The 13,877-nt window shown below is 37.0% G+C and overlaps 1 protein-coding gene across 2 annotated transcripts in view; it reads right to left on the bottom strand.

Annotated features, from left to right (window-relative positions):
- The window catches only part of CNTNAP4 (contactin associated protein family member 4), a 307,324-nt gene that overhangs the window by 76,694 nt on the left and 216,753 nt on the right, over window positions 1-13,877 (bottom strand). For both annotated transcript variants that reach the window (XM_034773172.1, XM_034773173.1), the window contains 3 exons: window positions 13,555-13,704; window positions 9,827-9,998; window positions 1,665-1,771 (listed from right to left, as the gene is read on the bottom strand). In XM_034773172.1, the coding sequence (XP_034629063.1) occupies window positions 1,665-1,771; window positions 9,827-9,998; window positions 13,555-13,704 (429 nt within the window). The remainder of the gene's footprint in view (window positions 1-1,664; window positions 1,772-9,826; window positions 9,999-13,554; window positions 13,705-13,877) is intronic.

The raw sequence follows: 13,877 nt of genomic DNA, 5'->3' as shown, positions 1-13,877 counted from the left end.
GAGAGGGACTGAGGGACCCGCCACTGAATTGCCGCCGAAGAGCTGGACATGCCGCCCCTCTCCATTGGCCGCCTCAGGCACCTGCTTGCTGCGCTGGTGCCTGGAGCCGGCCCTGGTGGCAGTAGCGGGCTTGGCTCAACAGCACTTACGGTTTATGTCTTATGTTCCTAAAGCTCATGCTTCAGGGTTTCAATTGGCCCCTGGCATAGGTCAGGAAGAGATTTCTCCCCAACAGAGTGAATTCTGGCAGGCTTTTTGGATGGCCATGCCTGGAGATGGGACACTGGGAGTGTGGGTCAGGGCTTTGAGGTAGCACTTGGCTTGGCTGGCTGAGTTTTGCTCACATGCTCAGGGTGTAACTGATTGTAATATGTGGGGCCAGGGAGGAATTTTTCCCCAGGTCAGATTGGCAGTGACTTTTGCAAGGTTTTGCCTTCCAGCCTATGAGTGTGGCTCACTTGTCAGCATTATCTGGGTATATCTCACTTAATCATCTCCCTGCCATTGCAGAAACATCGAGCACTGGTGCTCCTTGGTCCCTCCTATTCTGTGCCAGTGGCACATAATAGTCTAGGTCTCCTATGAGCTATAATACTTTGATCTAATTTTGGTTGCTGGGTTTAGTGTGTGGATGCTGGGTGGTGTTGGTAGCCTGTGCTGTTACAGGAGATCAAACTAGATGACCTAGTGATCCCTTCTGGCCTTAAGCTCTATGAAAGTCATGACTATTGTGCTACAGGGATTGTATAAATTGTGTGAAGATGGGTTTGTTTTAACCACACAATTTTTTCTTTTGGCTATAATAATGTATAGTCTTTTTGGCATTTTCAAAATTCCTTTTATAGTGCTTTAGGCAGATTGTTTTCAAGTATGCATGCTGAGAACTTGAGACTAATGACTTTTCTTAATAAACTGTCCCAGTAAACAGGAAAAAACTAATGGGCTTCATGCTCATCTCACATATCCCAGTAGAAATCTAAATCACCTTCTGGGAAATCACTGGAGTCATATTAAACTAGTGAAAGTAAGACAAGAATCAGACCACGGGTGTGAAACTCATTCAGTTCCATTTATCGTTACACTGATATTTTCTGAAGTTCTCTCTTATATAGGCTGATCCTGAAAGGACTCCATGTGCAAAACTCCTACAGATGAGTGAAAGGTCAGTGATGTGCTTGCTAGATTGGGTTTACAGGGCCTTATTATCTTCTCATATACACCAGTCTTACCACACTGTCACTCCCTTGAAGTTACTCCTTGAAAATTACTTACGCATGTGCTAAAGTTTAAGTATATGCTAAACCCCACTGACTTCAAAGTTAAGCATGTGCTTAGTCCTTTTCTGAAAAGCAGTGAAGTTAAGTACAATCAGGGCCTTATACCACTGTGAGAGGAGAATCAGGTCCTCAGTAAGTAAATCATGAAATCTAAGAACTAAAGGAGAAATATTCAAAGACACATAAGGGATTTAGGACCACACGTCCCACTGACTTGAAATAGGACTTGTGCTCCTTAATCCTTTAGACAATTTTGAGACTCTTTCCTTGCATCAACTCTTTGTGAATATTAACAAAACTGACGTGCCTTTTAATAAAAAAAAATGTTTCTTGTAGCAGTAAAATAACTCATAACTAAAACAGTATAAGAAAGTGTCTTAGGCTTACAGTAATGGCAAGTAGCCCCCATGTAACCTGTATTTGTACAGTTGCAGTAGAAGCTGTTCCAGGCCTGTGTGCATTCACCACCATGTTCACAATAATTAGGCAAACATCTAAAAGGACAAAAAGAAACATATTCACCTTAGTACAACTACATGACATTTACAGTAACCATAGTTACCACAGCATGAAGGTGGTCTTTATGACAAAGATGATAACCGAGGTGCAAAGGTCGATGTTGTATGTATGGGTGAGAGACCTGCAGTGAAAATACATAAATCTTGTAGCCATATTGCAGGAAGATATCAACAGGACTGAAAGAAAGTTGGGGAAAAGGAATGTCCCCTTTATCTTCCCCCACTAGACTCTAGTCACTGCTCCTAAGGATGCTAATGATGGAATAAGAACATGAAACATATATAATGTTCATTGTGGCTACCAGCAAGGCTCTCCAATGAAAGTATGGTACCAATTGATACACCAATGATAAATTAACATTGATAATTCACTGGCAAATTTTGTAACAGCTGCATTTTCTTCCATAAGATCTTTCATAACAATACAGTAATTCTGTGGATCATTGTCCCTATTATATGACCATGAGAAGTATAAAATACTTCTCTTTTCAGGAAACTATAAGAATAGGCAGTTGTCATCATCAGAAAATAAATATTTACTGACTGTTATCATACAATAGTATCTGAGATACTTTAGTTATTTCCTAATCTAAGTACAGGCAAACACTTAAGTATCTCAGATCCTACAGTGAGGTACTATGGATGAGTCCAGACTGCTAATTCTGTTTTCAGTTGCGGAGTGAAAATCTGGAAAAACTCCATTATTTCAGTGGAATTAATTTTGATTTAAATGGTGTAACTAAGAAGAAAATTTAGTCATAACTATTCAATGGTGAAAACTGCATGACTGTCCCTCAGTATAAAGTACAAACTACTACATGATTTGGGGGCAAGAGGATAAAAGAATAAAAAAAGATTTTTCCACAATCTTAATTAAAAAGATACTGAGTTGGAGACTTCATGTTTTACTTAATTGTTATTCAGAATGTATAGGGAGATTTTACTGCTAAGGGTAATCACTAATAATAATTTTAACAAAAAAGACAGCTTAACAATTTCTTTCACACTATCTGAATGCTATTTTTCAGTACATTTAATAAACATAGAGAAGTATTAGTTTAGGGGTGTGAGAAATGCCTCAGTGTACTCATCTGTCTGTGAATATTCAGATTCCTACTTCCACTACTGTTAATTCTTTATTAACCCAATCTTTCTTACATATCTAGAAACAAAATGATAGGAGAGTTTTCCAAAGGAAAAAAATTGATTCATGTAAATAAATCTAATTCCATTGATTTCAGCATAGTTATACCTATGAATACAATCTAAGGAGCTGGCCTTTAGCTCCTACCTCATTTGCACAATAGGTTTCTGCATCTCAGCTCTGCATGATAAGTTCAGTATTAGCTGCAATATAATTTCTGAGTAATTCTGACTTGGGATATAAAAATAATCTTGGTATACTTGAGACTGAACTATTGTTATACTAAATAGATGTCATTGGAAGGAATTGTTCTTGCAGAACAAATGTGGATAGTAAAGGTATTTAGAGCTACCCTAATGATTTATTTTTAATGCTGTATAGATGTGACCAGTCATCAGCTTTAACATTCACACATATGCTAACAGTCAAACTCATAAGCCATTTCTATAATTGTCATTCAGCACTTTTTTTCTCCATCCTGCTGCAGTTGTTTCTCCTAGTAAATATTTAGCGTCCACCTTTACTGAAATATATCAGTATCTGCAAATCTTAAGGGATTTACATGACTGCCATTTATATTGACTCCCCTTCCATTCCAATTTATCTTTTTAACAGTCTTCACAAGACCAAAAACTTAGGTGCTATTGAAGATGCTTAAACCAGGTTTAGTATAACTAGAAACAATTTAAGTTATAATTAAGACTTTTTAACATTGAATTTTAGATCCCCCTTCCATTATAGGTTTCATAACACAAAACAGTCACTAGATAAATCAAAAGAATGCCATACAAATAATCTAATTCATTGCAACCCTGACTGAACTTAGATTTACATTAGTCCTCTCTATGAAGAAACACATCTCTTAGTAAACCTTTTCCACTGATGCTGCTCCAAAACATAGCTCATTTCTCACTAAATTACAATGCTCCATTTATTCCAAAAACACCAGAAAGAGAGTGGATCTGGCATTTGCCATGTGGTACTTGGCAACATACTTTTTAGGTGCATGACATCTACAGATGATGTGTAACTTGAAAACTAAAGCACTAGACCGAAGATAATCAAAAGCTAATCTTCAAAACAACACATTGAACCAGAACACAAATGCATCTTTTTCAAAGAAAGAATGTAGAAATTTACACATCAGTAATGTATTAAAGACATCCTTCCTGAACACTCTACTTATTAGGTTTGCAAATTATGTGTAAAGATACAAAGGTGTAAAGAACATGTATGGAAACCTGTGTTATTTTTATTTCCTTCATCTGTGATTAAAGTATATTCATCGGCTTTCCTAGTGCTCCAGAACTTACATCTCCACTTGAACCCTTTGATTCCATTTTCTGCGGGCAAAACACCAACAGCAATAATTCTCTGTGAGCCATCTTACATCTCTGTGTAGGGGAGGATGTAATTATGTCAGATGCATCTGACATTCTCTCCTCAGATACTGAATGCAATAACTTCGTAAGGCATTTAAACTGACATATTGTCCTTTAAAGCTATTTTTGGGATGGTTTGTGTGTAATTAGCATTTAATAAATAGGATAGTAAATGGATAGAAAAATAGAGAGAAAGAACACTAAGGAGTAATAGTTGAAGAGATATATTTGTATACCCAGGAGGGTTTATGAGCCATATAGCTACACAGACACCTGTAATACCATTAAAAGGGCAAAGTGAAGGAGCAAGCCAAGAGCGATGAGTAGGAAAGAGGCATAACAAGGTAAGTACAAAATGAGGGATTGGAAAGATTATTGCAAGGTATTAGTAAAATATTAAAAATGAATAATCATAGAAAGTTAAATGAAAATTGAACAAAAAACAGAGACTGAGAAAACATGGCCAAGTGCCTAAGGACAAGGAAATGACCAATAGGCAACCCAAGAAATGAGTATGATGAATTGTTTGGGGTCTATTCTCCTCCAAATACATGGAGAATCAATACACAAAGAGTAACTTGTGTTTATGTTAGTAGAAGTTCAGTGAACCTATCATTCCTCAGAAAAGACCACGAGATTCAACAGTCCAATTATTGCTGTTCATTACACAGATTTAAATCCTCAGTAACTCCAGAATATTGTCAATTGTATCAACTATGGGGAATGTGGGGACAGATGCTACATTACCAGAGCATTTAATGATGGGGAGAAAAAACTTCAAGAACAGACTGGATCTATTGTTAAAATCTGACAAATATATTGAGATCTCCCCAGACCAAAAAAAAAAAAAAAACCAGTCTGGGAACAGTTAAATTAGTAAAGGGGAGAGACTAGCATATGTGTGCAGTTAAGTAAGGATATGAGGAGATCCAAAAAGTTAAAGATGTTTTGCTTGACTTCAACTGTGGGGAAGCATCCTTCACTGGGAACAGAAACACCCTGATATTGTTAAATTGAAGCTAACATACTCCCTTTCCATCCCAGCCATGTAAAAAACATTCTTACATGAGAATACTTGAAAACAGATGCATTGAACATGCAATACAGTACAGATTGTATAATACAAGTTGCTTTAATAGATATAAACAAAACAATATAGAGAGGCAAAGAAGAATGCATATATTCAGTGGGGATTTGAAATGAGACAGAGTTAATGAGAGAAAGAAACTGGAAGACTGATAAACTACATAAAGCAAAGGTGATGGGATTATATGAAGGAGGTCAAAAGAAATAATGTCTAGACTAAGTCCATGTTTAAAAACAAAAGAAAGGATGCTAACATGAAATGAAGGATGCTGAAGTGGATGCTGAAATGAACCTGGTATGAGAATGGATAGGGTGGGTAGCAATATGCTGAACATGCTGGAGACCTGAAAGCTGATATTTACAAGGCTGTGTAGAAAGGAGTTGCAATAATGAATGAAAGAGGTGATCAAAATTAGAATGAAGAACATTTCAGCAGATGGAGAAAAGTAAAATAATGACTGAGATGTGCACCAATTTCTTTCTCTAATTGATATGTTATTGACCGTGATGGAATGCATTTATGGCTCATTACTGGGGGATCCATGGCCCTACTAGACCCTGCCCCAAAAAGCAGTGAGCTGAAAAGAAGGGCTTAGGCGAGCAGCGACGCCAGCTCCAGCGTCGTGTGGGCGGAGAGGCAGGGCTTGGGCGAGCAGCAACGCCAGCCTTGCTGGGGGAGGCGGATTCGGGCAAGCCCCATGTAGTGTCCCATTTTCCCTTTGGGAAATATGGTCACCCCAAAGAAGGGCATGGTGCTTGTTTGGGACAAAAGGATGAATTTAAAGTGACCAGACTAGGGGCCGAAGACCCTAGTGAGGGGAAATAAATTGATTATTATCCTAGAAGGGGTTTATTTGGATGTTGTGACTTGCTAGAGGGAACAGTTGTTTGAGTAGTGCCAGATCATCAAATAAAGTTCAGTCTCCCTTTTAAAAGAGAGAGTAATTAATATCAACTATAACAAATTTGGCTGGACATCCCAGTTATTGGCTATTTTCCATCCTGATGGTGACCTGTTTTTATCACACCTTTTTTGGCTTTGAGATACACAATATAGTTCCCACACTGCATTTATAGAGTCACTATGAAAGATTTTGCAACAATAACAGCTTCCTAGAAAGATAGTATCACTGATCAAGATACCGTATGACATTTCAAAATGCTGTGTAAGGACAGAAAGTAGAGAGACCACTTGGTTTGATATTGTCACTCAAGTGCAGCAGGAATGCATTTTATCACCCCTTCTTTTCTGCAACATCAAAGGAAAATACAGGAGTTATGTGGAGTGGAGGAAAACTTCAAGATCTTGATTTTGCAAATGACATGGTTCGGTTAGACAAAGAAGACAATGCCATGAAAAAGATTGCTACCAGCGCCAATGTCAGGCTGCCAAAGTTAGATTAAGAATCAGCCAAAACAAAACAAAAAAATGTCATGATCATTGAAAGAGGAGTCAGCAATGATGGTGCATAAGTGATTGATAACGAGGAAGTTGGCATGGTTAACAAGACTGTATATCTTGGAAACACAATCAGAGCTGATGGTTAATTCTATAAGGAGGCAGAAGCAAGAATTGGGAAGGCATTGGACTTTTTGAGACAGGTGAACATCTGCAAAAATAAGTAGATCCCCACAAGAACCAACATAAAGTTATACAATGTCATTGTGACACTCATAGTGTTATGGACTTCTGAAACTTGCCTAGTGCTAGAAGCTCACAACAGAAAACAATACATTCTATCAGGAATGTTGGTGAAGAATAGTTGGTGTCCGCTGGTGGGCTAAAGTAATCAGTACTGATGTGTTACTGAGGACTAGTCAGTAGACTGTAGAGACAATGATTCAAGAAAGAAGGCTGAAGTGGTTTGGATATGTCATACAGATGTCAAAAAATATTCCTAAACAAGCCCTTGACTGGATATCACCTGGTGAAATGTGGAAAAGACGACAGTGGATGACATGACATGCTGCTGTCATTGAAACAGATTATGATGGAGCACGAAACAGCACTAGAGAGACAGAAGTGGACTCTGGTTTGCCTCCTGTGTCACAAGGCATGGAGATGTCTAATCTACTCTTTCCCCGACTCTATCCATGTGTTGCAGGAAAAGAGCAAATGGCTTGTCAGATTTGGAGTGTGTGGACCTGTTTCTATAACAATAAGAGTAGCACTCCTCTGCTTTGGCAATTAAGGGGCAGTGGAGACATAGGAAGGAATGAGAAAGAGGGAGAAGATACAGAACAGAAAGAATGGAAGAGGAGAGGTAATGGATGAAGTAACATTGGATAGAGAGTGAGGAAAGGGACAAAATGAAGAGAAAAAGTGGAGAGTGAAAAAAGAAAGGAGATAGCAAGTAAAAAGAAAAACAATTTGGGTGGAAATTATACCCTCCCTTGTATTCCATAGCCATCAGGGTCCAACAATTCAGAGGGCGAATCCTGACCCCACTGAAGTCAAGGTGAGTTTTGCCCTTGACTTCAGTGGAGCCATAAGTGTACATTCACACGCAGTGAAAGAGACAGACCAGTCTAGACACTTGGGCTGGAACCTGGGCTCCGAGACCCAGAAGGAGAGTTGGTCTCAGAGCCCAGGCTCCAGCCCAAGCCTGAATGTCTACACTGCTATTTTTTGTTTGCAGCCCAAGACCTCTGAGCCCAAGTCAGCTGACCTGGGCTCAGATTCAGTGCCACAGGTGTTTTTATTGCACTGTAGATGTATCCTGAGTGTCTCTGTCCCTCACTCTAGCTCTGGAAATTTGAGAGGTAGGATTAGTGTTCTATATGGAATAAACTACTAAGGGCAGAAATAGAAGTTATAACTAAGGCTATGATTTAGTCATGGGTATTTTTAGTAAAAGTCATGGAGAGGTCACAGGGCTGCAGAGCCATGCCAGTAGTGGCCAGTGTGGCTGTTCCCTGGGGTCAGCCAGACTGGCCACCGCAGAAGTCACAGACGTTGCGGAAAGTCACAGAATCGGTGACTTCCGTGACACAAACAGAGCCCTAGTTATAACTATACATTGTTATATACTGAGACCAGTATTTGTGTGTTTACCAATTCTAACTTAATTGAAGTGATAGAGTTTTAAACAGACTGTCTTGCATTCTTCCATCTTTGAAGGTTTCCTCTCTGTAAGTTTATTTGTTAAATTAGGGAAAGGACTACAAGAACAAAACAGCAAACTCCCTTCTTAATATCAAAAGATAGAAATGACACTAGTAGTGACATCAGAATGGATTAAAATGGAACCCTCTTAAAAAGATTGGAAGCAATTTGTAGAAATGTATACACTTGCTCAGTTCTGAACTTACCCTGAGCAGATTGTCAGCTATGATGAATCAAAGCTAATGTAGGTTTATGACAAACTACAGTACTCTAGGGCAGTGGTTCTCAATCAGGAATACGTGTAACCCATGGGGGTACTCAGAGGTCTTCCAGGTGGTACATCAACTCATCTAGATATTTGCCTAGTTTTACAACAGGCTATATAAAAAGCACTAGCAAAGTCAATACAAAGTCAAATTTCATGGACAATGATTTGTTTATACTGCTCTGTATACTATACACTGAAATGTAAGTACAATATTTATATTCCAGTTGATTTATTTTATAATTATATGGTAAAAATGAGGAAGTAGGCAATTTTTCAGTAATAATCTGCTGTGATGCTTTTGTATTTTCATATCTGATTTTGTGTGTGTTTAGGTGAGATGGAACTTGGGGGTACACAAGACAAATCAGACTCTTGAAAGGGGTACAGTAGTTTGGAAATGTTGAGAGTTTACTCCCTAGTGCAGTGGCTTACACTACTAATCTTGGGTATTAATGTTCTGAGGGAAAAAAAACAATAATTTTATATGACCTGCATATAAGTATCTGTTTACTTAAAATTAGAAGGGGGAAACATTTTTTGTTATTTTTCTTTATTATGCAAATTGAAAACATCAATCACCATCAGCTTTATTACACTGCAAATTTGCACATTTATGGTGAATTCCCTCAGCCTCTAAAAATGGCCTTTCCCATTTTCACAATTCCTTGCAAGGAACAAATATAATATGCTACACATTACTTTTAAAAGAGCACTCCACTGCAATTCTCAATGAGGACAGCACTAGGAGTTTCAGTTACAGGAAGGAGGTTGTTTATTCCATAAATTTATAAGCTTGTACAATAAGTCAAAACCACAACAAATGGTTCTAACCATATTTACTGTAATTTTATTTGTAAGTACTGACTTAATACAACTTAAAATATCTTCTCTTCATTGTAATGAGTACATCATAATTGTTCTAGACTTTAGGGCATATGTGGAAGAGTCAAAATGTTCTATTTTCTGAAAGCTCTATTTTTGAACTCCAGGTAAGTGTGAAAACAACTCATTCATAAATAAGTAAAAATAAATAGACTTTCCTTACCTGTCTATAATACCACACAAGTCTATCTGAAGGTTACTGAAGTTACCAAGGGAATTTTTCTGTACTGAAATTAGATCCACTGCTTTGCTACCAATGGTAATAAGTCTCATACATCCTTGAAAACCAGCAAATGGACTTTTACATTCAGAGCTGTTGCCATTGTTAGGACAACCTGAAACAAACAAACAAAAATAACTGATTTTGGAAAAGATTCATCTTACAAAATCAATTTGTATATTTCAATGCATACTCTAAAAGCAGATTGAAAGCTGCTGATTTCCTGTCTCTGGGGGCTTTGTGGGGAGAGTTTAGCTATGAGCTCCTTTGAATGACGACTTTGAACTTCTTGGCCTTGTAGTGTAACACTCTAATTCTCTTTTTGTTCCTGTGTACTGATGTGATTTTTATAAGGAATTACATCAAAGAACTGGGGTAAAAAATAATCTAAACATCAAATCCCAAATTCAAATGAGGTTTATCTTTATGGAAATAAGCTGTTCACAAACACACTGGTGTTATCAGTCAAAATATTCAGAGTGAGAGACTTGGAAAAATAAATTTTATAACTCTTACACATTCCAAGTTAAAATAAAAATAAAAGGAGTTACTGAATATATTGATGCTTATTTATTATTGTACTTTTTGTTTCGGTAATTTTTAAAAGGTATACACATATATTAACTTTGAACACACAAATATAGTGCCAGTAAAATATATAAATGAAGTCCACTGAAAGAAACCAGATCAGCAGGCATATTGTGAAAATGTTGCTGCAGGGGAAGAAAAGTATATAATGAATAGATCATAGTAAATGAATACTATATGTAAATCAGTTATCTATTGTAGTATTTAGGTTGTTTTCGGGAGAAGGGGAATTCCATTTAGGACTCATTCACTTTGATATACAAAACAGTAATAGGTTACTGAGCAGCTACATGACAAAATATGCCTCCAATTTCTTTGTTTGCTGGCTTTCTTCCAGAGGTCAACGTTACAACAGGAACAAAGTACAGGGAACACTACTTTGCTCTTAATCAAACAATATAACCTCCTGGGTGAGATCAGTCAAAGAGCTTCTTGTCTCTTAATGTTTGCATGCATGACTTAAAGACACTTCCACATTCCATTGAGCTAATAGGTATTTTCTAAATCCTGCAAAAGGATGGCGGCATTTATTCTATGGGAAAATGAAAACTAAGGAATACATTGTAGTGAGTGGAAAAACAGCACTGAACGCTTGGAGAGATTTTCAAAAAGTATACTACAGAACATGAAGGAAAACAAGGGCTCCTCCTCTGGCAAGGCATTGGACTCCCTTAACTCTTATTGCTTTGTACAGGAGTTGAAAGTGCTTAGGACCTCATCAGTATTGGAACCTAAGAATTACAACATTTAAATCATATACTACTCAACGGGACTAAAGATTTGTTACATGGAAATAATAACCAATTCTGTCCTAATTCACACCCTTGCAAGTCAATGGATTTGCAAGAATCCAAGGGAGGGCAAAATTAACCCACAAGAACCTTAACGATCTACTTCATTAAACAGTTTTTTTGTAACTTGTGGCAAGACAATCACTAATTGAATATTTACAATTAATTGTGCATTTTAAAAATAACTAGCTCATAGATAATTAGTAAAGTTTAATTAATTTTGCAATTACTTTTTTTCCTCATAACATTCTGAAATTCTACTATTTTCTCCACAATAAATTTAATCCAGTCTCATATTCTTTCATAACCTTTTGTCTTTTGAAATATTTTGTCTTCTCATCATTCTATTAGTAAAGAATAAATCTTTAACATGAATATTAATGAAAGTGGTCTTCAGGCTTGTGGTCAGCATTCTAAGTTATATATCAAAGTGAAAGCAATAATTCCATAAACCCTGCAATTCACCCTATGTGAATATGTATTTTTCATTAATTATCCTTGTCCTTACAGTTGCCAATCACTATTACCATTTCCAAGTAAAAAAAACTGGAATATTCAGCATTTTCTTGACTCCTGTGTGATCTGTGCTAGTGTTTGCCCACAAAGCTAAAGAATTTCCAAACTAATTAAACAGATTCTTAGCAAAGACTAAATCTCTCTCTAATATTTCATATTCCCAACGAAAATACATCTCTTCTACTGGAATGCTTCTCTTCATATTTATACCTGTGTACAGAGACACACTACATATTTCAGCAAATTCCAAAATGACATGACAAAAAGAAAGGGTGTTCCAAACTCCGTTGCTTTTCATCAGCCATTTCCCAAGTTTGGATGACATTGTACAGGCTGCTGACTTGATCATAAAGCTGTACTCAGAGAAGCTGAGGGGTGGATAGTCAATTAGAGATTTCAGTGGTTTTGGCATTAATTTTACCCCCAAAAGATGTATAGAAGTGTTCTGTTGTACAGCTTAATTGGTTATGTCATTTTTTACAACTGTCCATGTCCCTTCTGACGTGTACACCTGTGCTATCAGCTCTGCAGTGTTCACTGGTGCAAAGCACATAATCAGAGATGTGGGAGCCAAGAGCTGTTCAGAAAATACAAATATGAAACAACATTTTCCCCTTGTTTAAACAAAAATATAACAGATATTATCAATCTCTGTCTATTTATTTAGTTTTTTATATGGTGGACCTCACACCTTGGTATCCGAGGAAGCCTTCATATTAATCTAAGTCACTTTTGAAAATGGGAAGTAGTTGCTTCTAAAAATGTTGCCCATGATGATCATAATGGTCCCTTCCAGCCTTAGAATCTATGAAACTTGTATTTACAGCAATTAACCATTTAAATAGTTACAGTGAGTTTTGCAATTCCTAGATTCATAGATTATAAAGCCAAAGAGATCATTGTGATCATCTAGTCTGACATCTTGTACAACACAGGCTACAGGTCTCCCCTGAATTAATTATCATTTGAACTAGAGTACCTTTTAGGAAAAAAACAAAAACACATCCTATATAATGATTTAAAAACTTCCAGGATGAAGAATCCACAAGAGAATTCATCATACTAAGTACAGAGAATATTGCAAATACCACAAATACTATACTATCTAAATGGTAAAAGACAAGTTTTTAAAGGTGCCAATTATACAATGAATATACATAGTCTTCCAGAGGCTAGTTCCATTAGTAAGTGTGCATTTTAACTAAGACATTAAAGGACAACTTACTGCTGAAGCAAACAGAACTGCAAATAATTAATTATTTTTCAGATGCTCTCAAAACTTCAAGACACCACAAACTTCAGTACAGCCATACACATTACTTACCACCTAAGTGAGAGTGCAGCAATGAAAATTAACCCTTGTAGTTAATAGCCATTACTATATCACAACATCATAATACTTAGGAGCAGAAAAGAATCTGTAGTAAACCCAGTCTTGATTCTTTCCCGTGACAGAGCTCCTCTTAGCACATTTAGGTGGGAGGGGATAAAAGTTCCTGATTCTTAGGGCCAACCACAGCCCTAATTGTTATAACAGTGCAATATAGGGGACTATATTTTTAAAAGTGCCTAATAAGTTTGGGTTCCCAGACTGAGTTTTAGAGAGTGCTGAGCACTCACACTTGAAAGTCAGGCCTCTTTAAGGAGATTCAAGTTGAGAACATAAAACTTGAGGCAAGCCAAATCATTAGGCACATTTGAAAATACAGGCCATGAACAACAAGCATTGTTTATTTATAGGCTGTTATCAATATAAACAGAAAAAGCATCTTTCACCTCCAAAGTAGTAGGTGTCTCCTGAATAAATATGTGTAGGTACAGCAGCATGAGCAGATGAGGTTACATCATTGTCCACCATTAGGCTCATACGACTTCGTTTGGCAGACAAGGAAACTGAATGCCACTGGCCATTATTTAATCCAACACCTAGGAGGAAAAACAAGAGTAAGCTGAAACATCTACAAATACTATTTGTTAAAATAGTTGATCTTCATAGGTTTTAAATGGAAAGCATATGATAAGCATTTAATAAACTACAGTTACTCAGATATACAAAGAAAGAAAAAAGAAAGAGGGGATATCAGTATATCATGTGAAAA

Source organism: Trachemys scripta, chromosome 6, assembly GCF_013100865.1.
Source record: "Trachemys scripta elegans isolate TJP31775 chromosome 6, CAS_Tse_1.0, whole genome shotgun sequence".
NCBI classification, from domain to species: Eukaryota; Metazoa; Chordata; order Testudines; family Emydidae; genus Trachemys; species Trachemys scripta.
Note: the sequence above shows the minus strand (reverse complement) of the source record. Positions and strands in the feature narration are given on the sequence as shown.